This window comes from Fundulus heteroclitus, chromosome 10 (assembly GCF_011125445.2).
Source record: "Fundulus heteroclitus isolate FHET01 chromosome 10, MU-UCD_Fhet_4.1, whole genome shotgun sequence".
Taxonomy (NCBI): domain Eukaryota; kingdom Metazoa; phylum Chordata; class Actinopteri; order Cyprinodontiformes; family Fundulidae; genus Fundulus; species Fundulus heteroclitus.
Window position 1 is genome coordinate 47,389 of NC_046370.1, and position 24,052 is coordinate 71,440.

General features: G+C 43.7%; 1 protein-coding gene across 3 annotated transcripts in view; it reads right to left on the reverse strand.

Annotated features, from left to right (window-relative positions):
* Nucleotides 1-8,992: 8,992 nt before the first annotated feature.
* LOC105926602 (ankyrin repeat and fibronectin type-III domain-containing protein 1) overlaps nt 8,993-24,052 on the reverse strand; it is a 212,641-nt gene continuing 197,581 nt past the window's right edge. For all 3 annotated transcript variants that reach the window (XM_036141705.1, XM_036141704.1, XM_036141706.1), the window contains 11 exons: nt 21,228-21,327; nt 20,871-21,003; nt 19,736-19,855; nt 19,410-19,625; nt 18,524-18,690; nt 18,279-18,429; nt 16,136-16,304; nt 15,834-16,000; nt 15,538-15,745; nt 13,280-14,013; nt 8,993-11,859 (listed from right to left, as the gene is read on the reverse strand). In XM_036141705.1, the coding sequence (XP_035997598.1) occupies nt 11,551-11,859; nt 13,280-14,013; nt 15,538-15,745; nt 15,834-16,000; nt 16,136-16,304; nt 18,279-18,429; nt 18,524-18,690; nt 19,410-19,625; nt 19,736-19,855; nt 20,871-21,003; nt 21,228-21,327 (2,474 nt within the window). In that variant the 3' untranslated portion in view covers nt 8,993-11,550. The remainder of the gene's footprint in view (nt 11,860-13,279; nt 14,014-15,537; nt 15,746-15,833; nt 16,001-16,135; nt 16,305-18,278; nt 18,430-18,523; nt 18,691-19,409; nt 19,626-19,735; nt 19,856-20,870; nt 21,004-21,227; nt 21,328-24,052) is intronic.

Consider the following 24,052-nt stretch of genomic DNA (forward strand, 5'->3'; position numbering starts at 1 on the left):
ACTCAGACCCATATGTGCGAGCGTATAACTCCCATCCTATCCTTCACTGGCTCCCTGTGTGCTACAGAATTAAGTTTAAGCTTTTTTATTTGTTTTAAATGTTTGAACAACCTTACTCCACCATATTTATATGAGCTGATTCAGCCTTACTACCCACCCCGACCCCTTACACTGCAAAAACTGAACTAAAAATAAGTAAAATGTTCTTAAAATTAGTGTATTTTTCCTTGATTTGAGCAGGTAAATAAAATTATCTGCCAATAGAATAAGATTTTTGCTCTTAAAATTTTTTTGCCCTTAAAATAGGAACAATTCATCTCCATGATCTTATTTCAAGTGCAGTATATCTAATTATCTTATTTTAGGGGTCAAAATACCTATTACATTGGCAAATAATCTTATTTACCTGCTCATATCAAGGACAAAACACTAATTTTAAGCACATTTTATTTTTAAATCCATACTTATTTTTAAATCCGTTTTTGCAGTGTAGATCAGCTGATCAGCAGCTGCCGATGGCCCCTAAAATTAGGCTGAAGCTCAGAGGTGACGGAGCATTTGCTGTTTCTGTTCCTAAATAAAGGATTAAATTACCACTGAGAATCAGACAGGCCTTCCTTTTTCCTGTTTTTAAATCTCTTTTAAAAACACAGTTTTATTTCCTGGCTTTTAAATATACTGTGATCTTGTCGTGTACTTTAGAATACAAACCTGTTTTCTCGCTTTTGATATTTATTACTTGTTTTTAACCTTTTCTTGTTTTAATGTACAACCCTTTGGTAACCCATGCGGTTTTTGAAATGTGCTCTAGAAATAAAGCTGATTGATTGATAGATGTTCTGAGTGAACGATCCTGCTTCATGAAGGAAACTGTTTTGCTTCAAGGGTACAGTATATTCTCTCTGTGCAATACTTCAAAACCAGGGTTACACAACCAAAGGGAAATGGGACCTGAATGGGAAAATTCATGCGAAGCTGTGGTCTGATTCAGGTTAAGAAAGTCTCCTATTAATTGGAGATATAGAGAGAGCCACCACAGCTCTCTCCATTTAATCTATTTCACATCACATTGTTTACATACATTTCCAGTTTGTGCTTTAATGCAAGTTTTGACTATGAGACCCAGAACTTTTTTGCTGCTGATTAGATTTACGCTGGACCCGACATTTTCAATTTGGGGTCAGTTTACGCTGAGCGGTAACCCCTCCCTCTGCAGCAGTGTCAACCAAGGTCTCGCTCAGCAGCACAGAGAGGGAGAGGAAATTAAAAGCACCACTTTCAGCAGTAAAACCATAAGCGAGGGTCCCGTCACAGCAACTACACTTAAAGCCATTTAGAGTCACTATAAAGGAAATATGTCACTGTAGCAAATTCAAAAGAGATTTGGCTGATCTGGACTTCCATGTTCTTTGGTATCTGAGGCAAGAGAAGAGGACACACCGCCCAGGACTTGTGGTCATTTTGCAGGGTTTACACTGTGAAACAGCATTAAATCTGTTTAATGTCAGAGGTTTGAGGTTCATTCCTGCATTGCTGTTGGTTTTGGACTAAACTGAAAACAATCTGGCAAGATGGTAACCAGTGATAAGACAAAACACCATTGCCCTTGCCGTAATGTCTATATGTCCAAATATGTTTACTAGAAACCTCCCAGGTACCGGTGCACAATTTAGACAGATCCAGCAGAGTTTCCTGCCACTGATCTTATGTGTTGACAGGAAGTGGACAGGGAAAATGTGAAAGTCTGACTCCCAATGTCTCATTTCAAGATGGTTCTGAGATCAACATCTGTATTACATCTCTTTCTGTAGGTGTTTTCTACAGAATAAAGTATGCAATAAAGTAGTGCATACAAAGATAGGTTGAGAAAATCTGAAGTTGGAAGTCGGATCTGGGAATGACAACAAACGAGACGGACAGCTTCCCAATGGGTGTAGCTATATTTGATTTTAAATTCAGGGTCGGTTGGAAACCTCAGACTTGCCAACGAGAAGTTCCAACTTCAGAAGTCAATTCTAGTCGTCTTTCAGTTGTGAACTTGGAAATTTCCACTCTTAAGGAAATCCAGCCTGATGACACAACCTCTGTCAATCAATCACATTGAGCCACATTGATTCTGTTCATCACAACAAACCGAAAGAGTGCACCGTCCTGATCTCCTTCTGTTTTAAAATGCCTTCCAGTATGACCTCACTCGTTCTAGCAGGTTTGAGGACCGCCGTACTAATCTGTGTGGAAACTATCCTCTAAGCTGCAGATTTCAATTTAAACAAATTTGGCCATAAAGGTGGAATCATTACAAGTGCAAATGGCCTAATCACGTCCCGTTTTCTCCTCCTAAGGATGAGACTAAACAGTAGACCTGGAGCCAGAAGGCCGAGGACTTCCACACAGAGATTGGTTAGAAAGCAGGAATACACTTTTCGGGTGTCAGTGAGCCCTGCGGAGGGCAAAGAAAGCATCAAAAGCCACGACTGCTGAATCCTAACCACTAATCTCAACACACAGGAATACTCTCCTGCACACACGGCCGTGTTAACAAGCACTTAGGCTGAGATAGAGCGGCGCCCGCATACGTAAACGATCCTCTCCCTCGCCTTCACATTCTCTGTCCGCTCTTGTAGCTCAGAGGTGAGGGCCCGTCGCCCTCGCCTCTTTAATGGGCCGTCCGTTTGCCAACTGTTCTTTTGAGGGGGCCAGCACGTCGGGCGTCAGGGCTGGGATTTGGGAGAGAGGGCCGGTGCCGCTGGATCAGACAGATGAAGGGGGGTCCGGCTCCATTCATTTAGCTCCATGAGAACAACAGAGCCCCACTTCAAACAACAAGAACGCAACCTGCTGGCCCCAGCGTCTGCGAGCAAATATGCAGGCACCACATGCTACAGCCTGCCACAGCACATGTGTTTTCGTTAGAATATTCTCATTTGATCTGACCCAAGTTTAATCTTAAAGAACAGAAAATCAGCACCTGAAGATAAAGATATCACCACACATTTGCAGCTCATCTGTCAACCTGACACGCGGGCTCTGGAGAGCCCTTCTCCTTCCTAAACTTTCTCTCCATGGGACTACCTCCTCTGCTACCACCCAGGCCCATCCCCACACCCCCCCCCACCCCCCAGCTCTGAATTCACTGGCACTTTCCAGAAAGCTCCGAGGCGCCAGCGGAGTGGGGCTCATCTCTAGGGAACAATAAAGCCTGATCTTCATAAAAACTTCAAAAAGGCCTCGCCAAGTGTTTTATAGGTGCTTTAAAGGTTTATGGGCCCCGGGGAAGGAGAATGAGAGACAGAAATGACTGATGCCGTAGTGGTAGGCTTGATTTTTTTTCCCACCCACTGTACACGCATGCACAAAACCACTCACACACGTACGAGAGAACTGCATAAGCACACACGTATGCTTCTGATAATCTGGCTGTAGGTGTGAAGCTGGAGACGGCTGGTGTCAGGCGAGGTGGGGGGGGGGGGTTGCTGGCGGCTGAAATGACAGGTGAAAGAGAAGAAGTAGGATGCGCTCATTCTGTCAGCACAAAGTGCTTCCATGAGTCCGGACCTTACTTTCAAATTATGATCGCTTTCAAGAAGCTTTTAGCCATTTGTAGGACACTATGTCCGCATTTGGTCGCTGACCCTGTTGTGTTGCAATCAAAGTAATAAACAGAATGCTGTGTGCTTAATATTCTTTGCTGAGTTGTGCAATTAATGAAACATTTCTATGCATTATTTCTTTCCAATCTATATATTTATAAACTGGCCGTGATACACTTGAAGGCACAGCGCTGCTCAGTCAGACAGTAGGCGATGAACCAAACTATTGTGTGAGGCATGGGAAAGTTTTTCCTTTTGACATTCATAAAGTGAATCACACAAGTGAAATAAATAAACATCGTGTTTCCATTGCAAACGACTCAAAAATATTTTCCATCTCCTTATGCAGAAGAAATGAGGCGAATCGCTGCTCAGCCATGAGGGCGACGTCCCTGGAGTCAATCAGCGATCGGTGGAAAAGTGGATGTTTGGAAGGTACTTCAACAGAAGTATTTAAGTTTGAGTTTCAGTTGGATAAAACCAATCAGAGCACCTTTTAAAGTTGAATCTCCAGCTCGGAGAGTCAGATTTCTCACCAACGCCAATCTCAGAGTCAAATATGGCTGCCAAGTTGTGAAACTCACCTTGCCAGTGAGATGAGTTCTCGCGGTATTTGTGCGTTCACAAACACAGGAGAATTCATCTTGTACTTTGTCGGCTTCAACCGTTTGAGTCTGAACCAAAAACGGTTGGGGCCAATTACGTTGCAGTATTGCAGTTTAAGGCGGGACATACCGGTGCAACGAAAGCAAGAGCGGTTGGCAGCGCAGGAGGACGCATCATAGCTGCTGCTGTCACGTCGGTTTGTTCAGAATCCACGATTTAATCTTTGAAAAACAGCAAGAAGTGCCTTCACTAGTTTACCTTCTATTGGTTTCTCATAACGCCTCATGCTTACGTGTTAATTTGATACCATAACTGGCTAAAAGCCTTTGGTAGGCGGGCATTAGATGTCGCTTCACCCAATTAGCTCAGAGAGTTCTGCTGCATTTCCCTCCTTTCCCCAAACGGATTGAAATGCAGCAGATTGATAACATGCAGATTTTTGCAATTCTGACAGTTTTTACATAATTAAATCAGTCCTGTACACAGTGCTTCGCAACCTGGCGTTGAATATTTTCATATCATGCTCCAATGCTTAAAACATAAATGACTATAATGTAATGTGAGTGTGTTGCTAATAGGAGGGGGTCAGTCTCAGCTCCAGTCAGAGGAATCTTGCTCAGGATGGAGTGGCTGCTCGACAGATCGAAGAAATAGTGGAGATGCGTTGATCTGTTGTGGTGAAGAAAATCTTCATAATCCTGGAGTGGTTGTTGTGGTTCTTTGTATTTTCTCACTCTTTAATCCACTTTATTCCCTGTGCATCAGCACTCTTCATAAACTGGGACAGTTTCTGTATGACTCTCACCGTCATACCGTCAGCAATCAAGTGCAAGGTGTTTCTGGATCTGGGTTCCTCCTCTACCAGTTGCCCAACTGTTCATAATATTGCAGTTTCTCAACAAACCTTCCAGCGCTTAATCCCTGGAGCTCATCTTTAATTGCTGTAAAACTATTGGACAGATTACTGTCTTTTACGAGAGCGACTGAATCTGCTTACATTCCCAATTCTGCCATCAGCCATGTGGTTGAAATGAGCTTTATCCGGTCATTAGCTGAGCTCAGCCTTAGAGATAGCATGAGGAACTTCTTTATCACACGAGAGCCCGGAGAAAAGTTGCTGTTTCTCTCAATCAAACCAGGTTGTCTCCTGGACACCTTTATTTTGAAAGGTTAATTTCACTGAACCCATGACAGGAAAACAATGGAGTAAACCCCGTTTAGTCTGGAAAGGTCTTTGGCTATAGTTTTGAGGGACGTATCATGACCAAAAGAGCAAGATGCCCAACACAAGGGGCTCCAATGAAGTTTAGTGTGACAGAGCTCAGTCTTATAGATATAAGAAGGTTGATGGTCCGGGATCAAGGACAAAGCTCCACTCCTTTTATTAAAGGACTCAATTGTAGGGCAGGATGCTCCCTGGATCCCTCCCTTTGCAGGCTTGCTGGGAGGAGACTGTGAGGAAGGCCAAGAACTCAGTGGATGGACTAAATCTCCCTTCTGACCTCAAAAGACTTGGAGGTGCTTGAGGAAACTGATGAAGATGCCTCCGGGGCATCCTACTGGAAGGCAGAAGTTGATCTGAAGCCAAACATATGCCTTCTGGCAAGGGAACATGTTGAAAAGGAGCTGCAAAGTGTTGCAGAGGACACATTTGTCCAGATTTCCCCTCCTGGACACGTTACCTCTGAGTTCCAACTTCCAAAGTTAAATGAAACACAGCATAATATATCAAATTGACTACATGAATCTCTGCTTTTTTGAGTTTTCTTGATCTAATTGATTTACATGAACTGTAATATGCATTTTTTTTAAATCATTCAAAGAAATCCAGAAGGTCGTCTCTTGTGTTTGCATGGCTGGTTAGCCAAAGTGATGCCAAATATATCATAACTTCTGCAGGAATCGAACGGAGCACAAGTCGAAGAAGATAAGGACCCAAAGATCTGTCAACTTTCATTACACGGTGAACTGATTTTCAGATGGGCCGGAGGTCGTATCAAATGCTACGAGCAGTTTGCACTCATCCAGTTTCTGCAAGGAATCTTAACAACCCCTGAATCAGACTTCCCTGCCAGTGGAAGTGCTCATAAAACCACATATCAAATGATTCTTACTGGTACTGGACCTTAATCCGTCCCTGTTGTTGGATGCAGGGATTTTGTTGAGTCACGAGTCCCGCTGCGTGCCGAGGCGAGCGCATTCCACATTGAATCTCTTTTTCTAAGCATGAATAGCCACTATTCAAGGCGTTTTTGGAATGTTTTCTTTATACGCATTCAGATATGTGCCAGAGGTTATATTTAGATCGGGTCTTCCTGGAGTCAGAAGGTTTAAAATTAGGAGGTGTCAGAATTCCAGTACAATTCTTAAGTTACTGTCAATAAATGCTAAAGGGCTGCTCTTAAAGGAGTAGTGACTTGGCAAGCGTTGCTGCATGACTTGTGAGCAAAGAGTTGCTTGAGAATCGTGTGTGGATTGTCCTAATATAGCTTAAAAGTGTAAATCTTCTAAATGGTACACATGTGCATTTACACATCCATATATCAAGATTCTTGAGTGGCCGCTGTGTGCCAGTGCACGTTTATGTGTATGTTTGTGCGTCCTTCCCCGCATTAGTGTTTGTAGGATCTGTTGACAGGGAAGCATGCAGCATTTTATTTGCTCGAGGGCTGAAAAAACACATGGGGCTAGCAAGGGAGCACTGTGATATGAGCCTGCTGAAAGCAAGCTGGCGAGCCAGAATTCAACCCCGGGATCATGAGTCAACTAAACATATAAACACGCAGTGTATAAACAGGACTGTGCAACATAAAAATTTATTAATGCAAAAATATAAATATGTGTTCTGCTGCAGGCTGACTTGCAAAGCTATACAAATGGAAGGGATTTTATCTTTAGAAGCAGCAGCTATTTCTCATTTCATTTCTGATGAACATTTAATCTTAAACTTAAAGAGGCAGGAGCAAAGTTAAAAGAAAAGAAAAAAGGTCCAACAACGTTCTAAGTTTTGGTATCCATCATAAAATGGGCCTTAATGCCCTACAATGTATTGATTACAATGGCGTAACGTACACTCAAACTCATTTAGGAGATTTTCATACCTTTCTTGTTGTAGATATGTGCAAAGCTTTTCAGTTGAGGCCTTAACAAGCGTCTCTGCATCCATGAATGCTGTCTCACTGACAGTTATTAAAACATTTATTGTTTCCCTTCAACTATAATATTCCACTCAGAGATGTCCAGTTTCAACTGCAGCCTCACAGGGAGTGATAAAGTAGATTTCTCAACAGCAAAGGCTTTGCAGTCGTTTCCTGCGCTCCTTGATTGATAAATTGTTGATCAAAAGCCAGGGTTATCATTATGTACTGCAGAAGCCTCTTAATCATCCAATCATTTAAGTCAGGTGTGTGGCAGCAAGGAGACACCCAAAACAGGTAAATCAGAGGTTGCTGAGGATCAGGGATGGTTTGATTACAGAAATCCATCTTACCATTTTTTCTCTGCCACTGATGTGGACGATGGCAACATGGGAAGTACAGTACTTTTTAGGTTAAAGTGACAGAAGATGCAGCCTAAAGCATGCTAAATAGTTAGGTCGTTAAGCAGCAAAGCCCGAAACGAGCGAGGGATCCATCCTGCAGCTGCTCGCCATCCAGCTTCCACCAACTGGGCGGGAAATGACGGTGAGGGTAGTTTTTAGGCATCGGATGAATTAACGGAACGTATCAAAGCAGTTCCCATATAAACATGCACATACGTTAAATTTAAGCTGTCCGCAGATCTTCAGGCCAATGAGGTGAGGGCTCAGTTTTTTTTAACGAAGACAGTGTGCTACAGTTCATTTGTGCTCAACAACAGCAAGAGTTTAGAGGTAATAACCCATAAAAGATGTTACTGCAGGCCTGGAAACTTCCTACACTCCCGTGCAGCAGATCTGTTGAGAGAGAAAACACACAAAAAAAACAAAACAAAAACAAACAAGGGCTTTTATTTTGTAATATTCATTTATTGTTCCATAAAAATAAATTTTTAAAAAGTGACGTGATGTCTCCTTCATGACTTTGGCTGATGGATCCACCAACAGTTGCTTGTAAACACAGGGCTTTATTTTTACCAGACTAGAAAGGGTAATTCAGAACCTGCCCCCCCCCACCCCCCCCAGTTCAGCCCAATCTCAGGCGCCTGTAATGTCACTGACCTTTAACATCTCTAGTGGTCACAGCCCCCCCCAACACACCCTTCTTTACTCATTTTCACATTTAGGGCAGATATAATACATTCATCCCCGTATCTCCTCTATGTACACGGTTGGGTTTGCGGCCGAGAGATTTGTTTTTGCGGACGGCCGTCGTAAAAAAGCAGCTTTAAACAACAGGAATAAGGGGGACATCTAAGCGCTAGCATGAGAGCTCGAGCCCTCAGTAAAACCAGTTACGACTTATTAGAACATCTTTATACAGCAGTTTACATGTCTGTAAATGTGTAAGAAAAGTCAGCTCTGTAAACAACGACACGTCTGCCAGCGCCCCCCCCCCCCCCCCAGGAACAGGTTCAACATGCTGCTACAGGAACCCAGGAGAGGTCCTCTGTCTTCATGCAACAAAGCCGTCTGTTGGACCTCAGTGCTACATTATACTCGCTTTTATTTACACTGGTAAATGCTGCTCAGGCTGCAGGGGAGATGTTAGAGCAGAACATATTTTCATAACTTGATTAATGACAAATAAGAAAACTGATGTTTCCCCTTGATGGTCGTGGAGTTGAAGAAATGAGCAACGTAGTAAACCGGCCGGTCATTTTTTTTTACTTTAAATATGGCTAAAGTTGGACTTTCTGGCTTAATTTTTGTGCAGCAAGAGCCGTTTACTTTATATGGATATCTGCAACGTCCGACATGAGAACCCAATCATATTGAAACCTCAATATGATTTCTGAAACATAGAACTAAATATTCATAACTGATTGATTTGAATGCATTGATTTCCAAACTGTATCTGAAAAGATCAATATTTAAATTTGGCAGGAAACAAGGGCACACCTGTATTGAACATTTTTAATTTACATTTTACCTTTTTATCCTCTTTCACTCTGATTAGATGTTTAATCAGCTATTCTTTCGGGTTGTTTTGGTGCTGCTGGTAGCTTCTGCTCTGTGATAACCTGCATTTCCAACATATGGAATAAACTAAAAGTACCAATGAGAAACAGCGCCCTCCCAACTGTCGCCGCCCCCAGTACCGACAAAAAGCCATGAAATAAAATCAGTGAGCTTCAAAACTGCTTTTTCAAGTTGGGCTGACTGCATTGAAAAGCGCCGATGAAAAGCTGCTGTCTTGAAGCCATATCTTGACTTATGAAGTCATTTCTTGAACGGCATGTTCTCTTGTGTTCCCAGTTTTGTCGTAATTACACCCCACGTAAACAAGAAGTTTCCTAGAGAATCTGATAAACTTTAAGAAAAAGAGCATTTCTGTATCAGAAAACTTGTAAATCAGAAAGAATGGTGATTTTGTTCAAAACTATAATTTTTTTACACTGGATCTTGAATGTTTGGTTCTCAGTGTTTCACATAGGAAGATAATTGGTGGCGCACTGCCTCCTACTTCAATATCCTATGCATGATTTTTAGTTTCTCTGTAAATACCTGCTCAATTTAATGTTTTAAAGCCTAATAAACAACTGTGACATTTTTTAGATTGGAGACGTTAGAAGTCCCATTTGGTCTTGATCCTGTTTAGATTAGCCCTTAGCTTAGCCGTTAGCTTAGCCGTTAGCTTTAGCCTCCAGCAACAGAGGTAAGATATTATTGGCTTTCAGGCTTTAAACAGAACTTCACTTCAAAAATCCTGGACTATCCCTTTAAGTCCACTCTTAATGTCAGTGGAAGTTTGTTTTTAATAGTTTTCATAATCTGTTGACGGACCTAATAATGATTCTAGGTAGTACGAGTATGTGGAGGAATGCTTATGAAGCTAAAATCAGAACAGGACGAGCAACGAGTGTGCGCTCATTTATCTTTTTCCTCGGACCCACCACTGATTTCTTTGGCTTTCTCCACCACCCGCCACCTGAGCCACACCTTGCAGGTTAGAACCTTTTGTTTAATTTGGGTCCAATCTCCTGAGGACTGCTTTCATATTGCTTGTTTTGGAACCATGTTCAGTTTAGGTCTGAACTCTTGCTGAGAGATACTGGCCCTCTTAACAACCTTCACCAGATTCCTACCTGTAGAGAAGACCCGAGAGTGAGGTGCAGGTAAACCTCTGACGTGGTTAACTCTTGGCACAACGTGACCATTGCAGGTCAGTTCACCCACCGCATCAATTTGTGCCTCCACTTTGCTCCACGGAGTTGCGGAATCATAAAGAAGCTCTTTAAATCATTGCCTGTCGAAGCGGTCATGAAATGGGGACCAACTGATGAACTATCAGTATAAAACTTTACGTTGCTCCACTTCGTACCCTACTACTGAAAACTGCTAAGATGCAAAATGGCGAAGGGTCAAAATGACCAGCACCACCTAGGGGAAAGCAGATGAAAGTATGGCATGCCTTTATGTTCAATTTGAAAGAACAGAATAGAGAGTATTGCTTCTTTTTTTGTTTTGGATAATTAGCTGGTATGATATGATCATCTATTTTGGCTGCACAGGACCATTCGAGCACCACATAGTTTTGTGCCAATATTCCCCATTTCTATCTTGGCTGCAAAACACCAGCCAGGAGAGGGACGGACAGAGGTTATGACCGTCTTACAGGACGAATGCGTCCTCTAACAGTGAGAGAAAGCCGTTCTTTACCAACGAGCACGGTCCAGGAACCCCAACCCTGGAAAAAGGGACCTGATGTTCTGTGGCAAAGCTCTTTGGGAATTAGAACACATAGAGAGCTCAGAGGAAAAGCCCTTTCTGTGTGTGGCTGCGGACGACGGTGATGATGATGATGATGATGATGATGGAGCCGGTGTCATTTTGGAAACTCACACAGCCCAAAGTGCTGTCAGTCGTGCCAGAAGTCCCAGACGGACCGTTACCCGTGCTCAGCATCACTACATTTTGCTCAATGACTTCTGACAGCATGAAGAAAAAAAGAGTTTACTCTTCGTTTCATGTTGTGAGCGTTCATTTGGTGTCCATATGAGGGTCTGATGTTCCCAGAAAAAATAAAATAAAATCTCTTTATGTTCGGGAGAAAATATTTCATAGAAACAGATTCATTTCAGGGGAAGGAAAAAAAAAATACAACTCAGAAAACGTATTACAATTTGCAGTCGAGGACGATGGTGAAACAGCGACAATGAAAACTGAGTTCACTGAATTAAATACAGGTTCAAAACAAAACTTAACTCAGGAGGGTCACACTGTCGTGGCCCGGCTGTGTTTGAGTGCTAGCGGAGAATAGTCCTTAATGCGAACGCACAGTTTGCCCCTCAGCCAGGGGTTCTGCAGCTCCAGGGGACAGAAGTCATCCTGGAGCCACTTCTCCCGGTTGTCCACCACCAGCACCAGGCCGAAGTGCTTAAGCTGCTCGGGACTGTAGTAAACACACTGGTCCTGCTCCTCACCGCCTTCGTTGCTGCCCAGCAGGCGCCGAGAGACGATGTTCATCTCCTGGACCACCAGCTGGACCATCTCCCGAGCCGTCGTGCCCGAAGTTATACACAGCTGAAAAATGCAGGAAGAAAGCTACGTTTAGCTCAGCTTCAGACACAAAAGGCTTTTTCCCAGTAAAAATCCCGATCACGATTTAATCAGGCTTCCCGTATGGAAAAACAAAACCATTTACAGAAAAACACAACGGAGGGTTTGAACAAGAGGACATTTCTGAACAGGTCTTAATCGTTTGCCTGTGGCTAGAAAGCACAATGCAACATTTTATGTCAATTAAATTTTTTCATCACATCTTTCATTAAAGGTGCATAGCCACGATGTTTGACTTTTTTCAAATTTGTACGTCAGTAGCTCAGTCTGGTTGCGTACAAAGTTTTTATGAAAGATTATCACGTCCTGCTGGCGCATTAATTGTTATTTTACGCTTTGTTTTTGCTCAATTTCTTAATAAATAAAGCCTTTCGTGTTTATTTACATTTTTAACGGAAGTACGTGCCACGCATGCATAGCTGGGGTTAGAGCAAGCAAGCAGCTAACGGCTATTAGCATCTCCCAATGAAACAATGCGTCCAAGATCCAGTTAAAAAAAAAATTCAAAAAATATGATTCCAAGGGAAAAGGCTGAAATGTCTCTGGGAATCCAGTCTGAACGTTAGTGTTCACCGAAGCGGACACTAAACCTGCCGAGGCTCAGATGTGACGCAGAGTTGACTGACGTGAGTAAATGTTTTGATATGAGGCTCTTAAAGCTGCTGTAGATTGATTTATTTAATTAATAACGTTGGTCTTCATCACGACGAGCTGCTGCTTTACTGCGAGGCATTGCAGAGGGTCATGCTCGGTCCGCCATTATTTATAATTGATTTATTACCTTAGCAAACCTGCATTATGACAGTTCTGTGATACTGTCGCTAGATGGCGCCACATCTGTTTATATCTGCTAATCGCGGCCAGTGCTGGGCTATTTATCACCAAACCATTAAAACATTATCAGGATGAAGGCTTGGTTTATATAACCTTATTTTATCATGAGCAAACGGTTTATGGTCTTTTTTTATAAGCATATTATGTGGCTATGTACCTTTAAAGTCTTTTTTTTTCCAAGACTAAAATCAGATAGAAACTAAATAGAAACTAAGAGGAAGGCTAGAGCTGGTCAAAAAGTCCAACATACCGCAGGACGAGGAGATTACATCTGATTAAATTTTAGTCTTACGTAAAGGACAGACAGGTTGCAAAAACCGCCAATGAGACGTAACCTAAAGTTGTCAAAAAGTGTCTGAGCTTCTGTGTTTTGATAGACAATCAGAAAAAGTTTTTAATGAAAATGAATCTGATGCGACTGAGTAAGCGTGCAGAACTGCAACTCCATACGGGATGCCATAATCTGTCTGGTTTTAGCAGATCCTGAACACTTTCTAATCCTTCCCCATTTACTTTGGTCATCTGGCCCACGTTAACCGTGCAGCGGTACCTTGACACTGGTCTCCTTCGGCAGGCCCGTTCGATACTGTGGGTATACTCTGAGCGTGGCGTGGCAGCCTTTCCTGAACACAGCAGGCGACGGTGAGTTGAGTCTCTGCGTGCCGCTGTCCTCTGATAACGTCCGAGCCGGCGGAAGCTGAGGTACGCAGCGCTCCCCAGAACAACACCGCTCCACTGATGAGGGGCGGTGCCATCGGTTCTGCGGTGAGGTGGAGGGTGAGGAGTACTGGGAGTGGTGGGAGTGAGGCTGATGGTGGACCGATGCGGTGGAGGGGAACTCCAGACTGCTGGTCCTCACGCAGAAGGCCTGCCTCTTCTCTGTGATGTGCAGCAGCTCGATTTGTCGGCTGGGCAGGATGAAGTCGCTGTCAAACAGCTCTGGGGGTCCCCTCCGCCTTTCTCCTCCACACCGAACTCCTCCAATGACTCCTCCTCCACATCGCTCGCTCTCCCTTCCCAGCTGAGGTTCTGAGGCCTGGAGGACGTCCGGCGTGGAGTCCCTCAGAGCGCCACGTCCGCCTCCGCTGGGACACACGACTCCTCCTGAGCCGCTGCCGTCGCTGCGCAGGAAGCCACGGGGCTCCAGGGGGGCGGAGGAGGACAGAGGCGAGGGGGGCAGCAGGTCCAGCTCACGGGGACTCTGCGCACGACTGGAGTCGTAGTCACTGTCAGTGGTGAGGAAGACTTCAGAGGAACCCTCTTCATCAGACAGACCGGGATAATCTACAGGTGATGAAACACAGTTTGAGCGCGGCAGACTCTAAACTTACTGTGCCTAAAAGTATTCACAACACTTCAGCTTTTAATTTTCAGATTTGGGTTTGAACTGTAAGCGGACTAGTCCAACATATTAAAATGCTTGGATCTAAACCGTCGCATGTTCAGGGTGGTGGTCCTGCTGGAAGGTGAACTTTCACCCCAGTCTCAGGTCTTCTGCAGCCTCTAAGAGGTTTTGTGTCAGGATGGTCCTGATTCAGCTCCATCCATTATCCCATCAACTCTGAGCAGCTTTCCTGTCCCTGCAGGAAAAAGAATGATGCTGCCACCACCGTGTTCCACTGTGGGGATGGAGCTCACAGGGAAATAAAACTAAGTTAACGTTTGGTGTTATCTTGCTTTTTCTTTATCCATTGCCTGATTTGTGGAAAATTACAAGCTCACAACTTATAGTTGTCCTGTCAGCAGTTTATCCCATGTAAGATGTTTCAAACTGGGATGTTGTTGTAGGACCTGATCCAGCTTTAACTTTGCACTGCTCTCATTTATGTGTATCAGGATAAAGCAGAAGTGTCAAGTAACTATAAGTACAAATACTTTTTTTTATCTTTCTTAAGTAGAAATGTTTTTTATACTTTAGTGGAGTAATACTTTTTAAGCCTATTTTTTACGTCTACTCTTTGCATTTTGAAAATTGTCTCATTACTTCTATTTTATCTCAGCTTGTTTTTCGTACTGGCTTATCAATAATAAATAAATAAATATTCAGATAAATAGCGCTATCTGCACAGAGTGAATTTGATTGTGGTTGGAGGCAGTACAGCACCAAGTTGTTCCAACAACAACTTAAGAAGAAGAACAAATGATAGAAAATGTTGATTGTTCATTTATAATCCAGTAATATCAAGTAAAAGATTATTGGTAATATGTTTCTGAAGTTTGACTTTTTTGCACCAGTACTTAAAGGCAACCAGATTTTCTGCTACATGAAACCATGATGATGCTCAGTATTGCACCGATTGGACCTTTAATATATTGCGTTGTGTTAAAAGGTTCGTTTTCAGTGGATTTATATGTGGGTGAAACAGCCAATCCCATTTTTGTTAATATGCGGAGGTCTAAGCTTTTGTCTTGGTGGCATTTTTTTTACTTAAATAACTTTTACTTTAATACTTTAAGTAGTTTTGAAGCCGGTGCCTTTATACTTTTGAGTAAAAGGTTTGAGTTGATACTACTATTTCTACAGAAGTATTTTTAAAGCCTAGTATCTATACTTATAATTGAGTAATAGATGTGAATACTTTTGACACATCTGGGATAAAAAGGATTAATACAAATGGCCGCCACACAAAACTATCATTTTCCTTCCGGTTCGCAACTACAAAACATGTTCTACCACATAAAACTTGTAGTGTTAGGGTTCTATCAGGACACAATGGGGAAAAAAGTGTAAACCAGATGAATATGTTACTGTTACTGTTACTGAACTTAAGTTCTGACACTTCCTTCATTACCGGTAGTGTTTCTGACCTGAATGTTTGCGGCAAGGTTCTGGCGAGGGCATGGGCGATGGCATGAAGTCCGGCTGGGAGGAGGTGGATGGAGGCTTGTCTGGCAGCACCTCTTTAGAAAAGTCTATTATCCAGCTTATGGAGATGCCTCCTGTTGGTTGCTTGTAGCGGGCGTACTGCAAGGCATCCATAATCCACCGCGCGTCTCGCCACATCTCCTCCATTTGCTATAGAAAAGCCATAAAAGTTGATCTCGTCTAAAAAAAAAGCCATGATTTATTGAAATATGTGCCTTTATGCATTCAGTGGCCATACCTGCACGTGCTCCTGGACCTGTTGGTGTTTCTTTTTAGCAGCAAGGAGCTCGGCCTCAGAGAAGGCCTCTCGCAGAGCCTGCTGCGACATGAGGGATTCCAGCTCCAGCAAAGCGGACACTCTGCAGTACTGACCGATGAAACTGGGGCAATACGCATTAAAGTGGACTGTAGAGAGAAGGCCATCCAAAACGGGGGAGAAACGCTGTCAGTAAATGGAGCATGAGTCTGTCCCAGGCACTGGATTTACTCAAAATAAGAACGTGAATCATAATGAATGTGGCTGAATCCTGAAACACTGACCTAGTTCGAAGATCTGCAGGGGCAGGGTGAGGAAGCCGGAGCGAGGGGAGTATGGATTATTCTGACCGGGAGCCGTGCACACTTCATCTGAAGGTGGCAGGAGGAGCAGGAAGGACACCTTTTCTCCAAACTCCAAGACTTCCTGGCTGTAGATCCTGAAATCCTGAGCCTGGACACATCCAGATAATAGTGAGAGGCCGTCTGTGTCGTAAAGATGCTTCATGGCTTTAAAGTTTAAGCATTGATATGCTCTTATTAAAAGGAAAGGTACGTATGTTTTGTTTCTTAATGGTAACCGCATTAAATTCCAATAAGTTGTTTTTATTGCTTCATAACTACTTGGAAAAGTTTCCCCATGCAGAGGAGCAAACAACTTCATGCTTAGCTTTAAATAGGAGAGAGCCGATAATGTTTTGTTAATACTTTGTTTTATATGGCAACAAAAACGACAAACCTTTTCATGAATTTCATTGACTTTACTTGATTCTTCATATTTAAAAGTGGGAAAGTGTTTATGCTTTCATTTGTCATAGAATAATTTGCTAAGAGATGGAACATTTAGCCAGTTTTAGCCAGTTCTCATGTCTCTATATTTTGCTGAAAACGGACACCGACATGTTTTTAAAACATTACACTCTGGAAGCCGTTCTCTAATTGTAGTATTTTCAGAGAAACGTGCGGCGTTGTGGAATAAACGCACAGCAGAAACGCCACAAAACGTTTCCTGTTTCCACGATAGAACGTGGTCATGTGCAGACAGGGGACCGTTGGTCAGATCTCAGGCATTTCTCCTCATTAAATAAGTTACCAAAGAAACTCATCAGCTCACATTCCAGTGGGAGACCTTGGTTAAAATAGTATTTTTCATTAGATAACCATTATGTTATTTAGTGAAGTCTAAGTTAACTTTTTTCAAATGTACAGTCATCACTCTACAAAAACGTACTTTTTTAAGCTTCTTTTGAAATCATTGCTGTCTGTTCCTGCCTGGGAGGAGCACTATATATTCCTGACTCTCCCAGTATGTAACTGCCAGATTCTTGAAAGCCATTTGTGTGAGCAGACAGATCTCGACCTGTTTTGTTCCCGTTTCTCCCATCTGCCTCTTCCCTTTATGGATTCTCCTGCCTGTCGTGTACGACCCAAGCCTGGACCCCCGGACCTGTCTCCTGCCTCTGCCCCGCTTGGAAACCCCGGGACGGTGCGTGTGCCTCCTTTTGCCGATTCTGTCGCCTGGATCCCGAGTTTTCCCCTCTCGTCTAGCCCTTCTTGAAACGTCTGCCCTGTGGACTTTCTCCCTGTGCATGACCCTCCAACTGACAGCCACCTCCCCACTTATAGCCTTTGCCCTGTCTAGCGTCATTAAGATTCAGATCAGTCACCTAGTGATCCGAATCCTCCAGAAGGAACCACTGGGATCAATAGCCTGAGCCAGTGCAACTTTCCGTCATATGAAAAGGTTAGTGGCTTTTAATCAGTGTACTATCAACCTGCTCCTCTCCCTACAGTGATCCCAGTACGTGTTCCAGTCAGCAACCAGTTTATTATTAAACTTTTAAACGTTCACTTCTTGTGTCGGTTAAATTATCGGGTCTCCAGAATCTGTCCAGGCATTACATCTTTACATATTTCTGTATTTATGGACATTGAATCAGAATCAGACATACTTTAATAATCCCAGAGGGAAATTACTTGAAATTAAATTAAAATGATTGAATTTCAATTGAAATTGAAATGAAAATAAATATTATAAACTACAAGGCGAAACACCATTGAAATTGAAAAGCTATTAAACACAATGATATTTCAAGTACTTTAAGTTGTTGTTTTTAATTTGAGTTATTCTGTGAGAGACTTCCAAAAAAAGGCCTGCACAGCAACAGATCAAGACCGATTAAAAAAAAAAACAATGAGAAACTCTGAGTCCTGGGAAGAAAAACAAAGAAATTAGAGGTGGTTTAAAGCCTTTTCTCACTAATTGCATTGAAGCACTTTATGATACTGCAGTTGTTGTAACCGTGGGCGGTAAAAGTGGAGTAACAAAGCTGATTGATTTTATGAGACCTCTGCTGTTACCGCTGTCTGACTGCGTCACACGAAAACGAGCCGCTGGCTGTCGGGTCGCCGCCGGCCTCCTCCTCACCTGATTTCCTGGGACGTTGATGTGCGCCATCAGGTCCTTGATGGCGCTGCGCAGGTCGTTTAAGAGACGGTGGGGCGCGCTCTGCACGTCCTGGTCCATTTCCAGCGCTTCGTCCAGAGAGCTGAGGGCCTGCAGCCACTGCCATTCCTCTCTAAGACGTCGCAGATGAGGTTTTATTACAGTTTAGTCAGGTGTCTGCTGCTATGTAGCCGGCTAATAAGATACACGTGCTAAGCTTCTCCCACCTGGAAACATTGCTGTTGTCCCGTATTTTAGTGTGACAGAGAACGTTGGGGAGCTTCTGGGGCACCAGCACCCTGATTTGCTCCACGGACGAGCACAGCTTCAGGTAGCCCAGGTAGAGGCCTGGAGACAGGAGCTTCCTGCTGCGCCTGTGATACGCCAGCTTCTCCTGGGAACAGCAAGTAAACACAGACCTCAGAGCCGGCCGGAAATTCCTCAATCCATCTGAATCCGTTCACTCTACAGTTGATTCGATTATTCAAAGTGGAAGCCAGGACATTCAGTGCATTATTACTATTTTCTTGCAATTTTCATCATAGCATTTTGCTCATAACCCGCCACAAGACAAATACTTTAGTGAGCTGTGGTTTGACCAGAAGAATCTCCGCCATTGTTTCAGGACCACAAGAACAAAGCCAGCGCACACTGGAGACGAAAACAGCACAGCAACAATGCTATCATGTTTACTGGGCTACGAATAAAAATCCACTTGTGGTTCACCTCCACGCTGCGACTTCAGTCAACAAAGCCTCAGTTACACAACGCTCTGCAGCAATAGTTAGATCATTTCTGACCTGTTCTGCCTAAGCAAACAACATATCTGACCTGAAACGTTAAATACTCATTCCTCTGTTGCTCTCAGAAAGGGTGAGAGTTTGCCTAAATGAGCGTCAGCGATGGGAAGCCCTTGCAGCTGGACGCACCTTTCAGTTTACAGATGTGTTACTGCAGCCTGACGTTTGTTACGTCAGGTTTGGTTTTCTGTGAATGAGAGGCTTCCAAACGCATTCATCGTGCCACATTTCTGGACAGCGAGGCAAAAACGCGATGAGGCAGCATTTAGGCGCTGAGCTGACCTCCGATCGGAGATCTTTCTGTACGACTCACATGGAGCGTGATGAGGAGCATGTCCAAGGCGGTGGGCTCCTCGGGGGAGGAGATGGACTTGCGCTGAAGCTGGAGTTTACAAAGTTGCGTCCAGCGTACCCCGTCCAGGTTGGGGCAGGCGTTCATGTCTTTCAGGAGAACCAGCAGGGCATTGCCATGCTTGTCTTTGATGGGCTCAAAATACACCTGGCCAAGGTCCTGCGTTCCCAGCATTCCCTGAAAAAAAAAAAGAAGCAAAAACCACCGGAAGGTTGGCAAAGAGAGAGGTGAGGGGAGATGTCACTGGCAGAGGTTATCGATATTTCGCTATAAAAGCATCATGCTACCTGTAGCTGGGAGACGGCCTGCAGCATCTTCAGACGGGTCTGCAGAGTACACGAACAGGATGACTGCGAGGGACTGAGACACTGCTGAAGCCACGGTATCTCCTCCCATAGGTACGAAACCTGCAACAGATTTAGGATTTAGGTGGTCCCAGGGCTTTCTGCACTGAACTGGACTGAACCAGCCCTGGTTTTTGAACCACCACCACATGTTGCAGTTTGGTTTAAAATGGGAAAAAGCAAAGAAGGACAGAAAAGCTGTAAGGTCTACCAGAACTGGAGAAAAAAGTCTAAAATACAGCAAAAACTTGACTTGATGCAGTTCAATAAGGTTTATTCACATAGCGCCAAGTCAGAGCACCCGTCATCTGGAGGCATTTCACAGTCAATTCTGTTGAATCATTCAGAGAGATTGTTTTTTATTTATGGAAACTCAGCTGATTTCATCAACTCGTTGACCACAGAACTGTTTAATTTTTGTATATTTATGTTCAGGAAAAAGAAGGGAAAGAAGCTGCTAATAATAAAAATACACACTTTTTGAACTTTTATATGTATATATTTTCAAAATATGCCCAGAATTGTATGTGATGGACCAACACAAAGTAGTGCATAATTATGAAATTGAAGGAAAATACATTACATTGCATATCTTTTCAAGGTGTGGGACTTTTACTCCGCACCCGAGTCAGTACTTGGTGGGTATAAAGGGCATAAATACCTGAAACAGCCAAGAGACTGAGGAGGAGCTGCAGAAATCCACAACTTGGGTTGAAGAATTTCTTCATTTGTTTGTTGTGTTTTCTGCTTTTTTAATGGCATGGAAAAATGCCATTACTAAAAGAAATGGCATTTCAGTTTGAGTTTTGAAATCTTTTTAGGCCTGTGTGATTTATAGGCCGGAGCAACCAAAGGCTAATCTAGCCTTGGTCACAAATAAGTAAAATGTGGCCAAATTCTCATAGAGAACTTCAAACAATACCTTAAAAAACTCCGGAGAACCAATGTCCAAAAAAAATTTAAACAAACATGTCTGGCTCCTTGGTAGGAAAATACCAAGAACCGTCTTTTTGTCCAGTACATTAACGACTGAATTATTCACAATTATAAGTTGCTGTTTTTATTATTTTTTTCCCACCTTAGTAAACCAAAGAAAGTCCTGCATAAGGGTGCTGGAGTAGGAATCTTCTATCTCCACAATAGGAATCTGGTCCTCTGGAGTCACCAACACGTTGTCATCTCTGTAGAAGATGGAAGTGAGATAGAGACCTCTGGAGAGAAACAGAGGAAGACGCTCAACGTTAAAAAAGCTGCAGCTGCGCAGATTGAAACAACTAAAATGCTGTAATTTGTGAAAAACAAGGAGAAATCTAATAAGAAAGTTACTGGTCAGCAGATATAATGCCAGCTAAAATAACGCATCTGATTTATAAACCGTAACTGGGAAAATCCACACAAAAGATCTAATGCATCGTATTCTGAAACGTTAGCCTACCTTTTTAAGCTTTTGACAAATTTGCTGGTGGGCTGGAAGAGATGCCGAAGGCTTTTGGACACAGAGTGCTTCCTGCCTTGTGCTGGAGCTTTGCATTGCTCTGGGGGGGAAAAAAATACGCTTTGATTTATTCTAACAAACAAACAGATTGAGGTCAGATTATACAGCGGCTTGCAAATATATTCAGGCACATTGAACCTTTTGACATTTTGACCTAAAACCACAAAATCCCAATGTGCTTCATTGTTTGTTTGTTTTTTGTGATGAACGAACACAAAGTGCTGCGTAACATGGCTGTGACATGACCGAATGTGAAAAAGCTTACCGTATTTTCCGGACTATAAGTTGCAGTTTTTTTCATAGTTTGGCCGGGAGTGCGACTTATACTCTGGAGCGACTTATGTGTGAAATTTTTACACGTTTTTACCAGTATATCATTACACCTGTTATTTTCACACCAAACCGCAAGAGGGCGCTCTAGGCCTGTGTTGAATCAGACGTAAGCGACGTAGAAGCGGAAGTGCCGCATCTTCTACCTCCGGAGTTAAAGGCATACTATGCAACATTTTTCAGTTAATTAATGTGTTCCATACCGTTTTGGATGATTAAATGAGTCATTTCAGGTCGAACAAAGGTTTTCTCGGCCGCCCTGGTGGTCTGTGGGGGAAATACTGCACTTGCAATTGCAGGAGCCCTCGGCCCGCACACACAGGCTCAGAAGTCTGGTGCATCGCGAGAGTCGGTCTTGCTTTACGGCGAGAAATGCTACACGCCCACAGTGAAAGGCATGCTTGTTGCTAGATTTGTGCAGTTATCATGGCGGAACCAGCGAGAAAACAGCGAAAACCCATGTTGGAGCAGGCAAGAAAGAGGAAAAGGGCTCTGGACAGAGAGAGGAGTCGTACACGGGTGAACATCGGGCAAGCTTTTTCAGAATGGTGAGAGCTAAAAGAAAAAGAAGGCTGCAAGGCTGACGTGGACCTCGCGTTTCTGCTGATGCGATTGTAAGTAACATTGGAATGGTTTCTCTCTCTCTGTGCATGTTCATACTTTCACTGTTAGTCATTGTTTGTACTGCCGTTTTTTCGACTTTTCGTTGCGTTCGCCTGTCTGCTAAACTCAAAAAACCACGTCTGGCTTGACGGAGAAACCAGAACAGCTGAGCATCTTTATGACAGTGCACTTTTACTTTCGCCCTCTGGGGGGAGCCTCGCTGGAAAATCAACCCCGGTTGCATAGTATACCTTTAACGAAGTTATTTGAAAGTGACACCGAGGATGAAGATTTCACTGGATTTTAGTTATTTGGAGTGACACGGGCGCTTTGGTTAACTTCTTCGCATGTTATTTATGCTATAGTTATCAGAATAGCTTTTAATATGTTATGTTAACATACCAGGCACGTTCTCAGTTGTGTCATGTAGCGTAAGCTAACCGTACAATTATTCAGCCTGTTGTTGCCTCCGTACTATTTTTATTTAAAATTGACTTTCAAGATGACATGTCTGTTCTCGATGTTGTATATTATCAAATAAATTTCCCCCAAAAATGCGACTTATACTCCAGTGCGATGTTTTTTCCTTCTTTATTATGCATTTTATGGCTGGTGCGACTTGTACTCCGGAGCGACTTATAGTGCGGAATATACGGTAATTATTGCGAGGCAGTGTTACAGCCACCGTCCCTATGATCCTGAAAACGTTACTGGGATTGACCGTCCAATTTTCCCCACTAAACCAACAGGCGCTTCTGTCATGACCAGGTCCAGAAATACCCCATCCAGCGACAGGCTGTTACCTGACCGACAACAAGCCTGACAGGTCCAACAACACGGCCGAACGTTTCTTGACGTCTCGTACTCTACTGCGGCGCGGCACAATTTAACAGTCATGCCGGCTGCCAACAGCAGACTATTGGTCTACAGGGAACCACTAGCTCCCAAAACCCTCGGGGGACCACTAACCGTGTGTACATGTGTCTGTTTACATGCGCCGACTATGGCGCGCCTTGAGCAGCTCTATGTGCGGAGTTGAGAAACGCGGGTAATTCATGCGTGTGTGTCTTAACCTTTACCCATTAGCTGACAGGTAGGTCAGTTAGGTCTGCGGGGACATGTTTATTTTTAGTGGGCCGCGAGGGGGTCGGAGGCAAGCGAGGGAGGGGGCTTTTTTAGCGCATGTATGCGTGAACGTAGGTATACGCTTGTGTGGGTTCTTTTCAGTCAGATAATGAACCTCCCAGCTCATTAGGCGCGCTGAGTGCTAAATCAGACTCCCCCTCGTCCCAGGTGATCACTCTCCAGCCCTGGGCCACTTAGAGTCAATAAGCCCCTTCATTTGGGTAGCAAGAAGAACTAATTTTCTTCTTCAGGTGGACAAGTGAAGGTGAAGTAACCCCCTCCATCATAACGGCCTCGCCTCTCACAGCTCTGTTGAGCCCCAGTCCTCCTGCCATCGGTCCCTGCTTGACACTGAGCAAGACAGACAAGTTAGGGCCGACTGCTGGGGAGCCTGTGTTAGTCAAGGCCTCTTTCACAGTTTAATTAATAGTGTTTGGACAAGAGGGAGAAGGAGGTGTGGGCTGGGAGCTGGGCCGTGCTGAGGGGGGGGTCGGTTGTACGCATGGACGGGGAGGCTGAGCGAGAGAGCATGTGTTTGGATATTTGTGCCCGTTGGTGTTTCTGCGTGCGAGTCTATCTTTACATGCAGGTTTACAGTACATGTGTGGACAGTAGACAAGACGGCTAGTTCACCGTGGGGGGTGCGAGAGGGAGGCGGCAGCAGTCAGTGTTAATTTATGCTCTCCTCAGACTCCAGCCCGAGACTT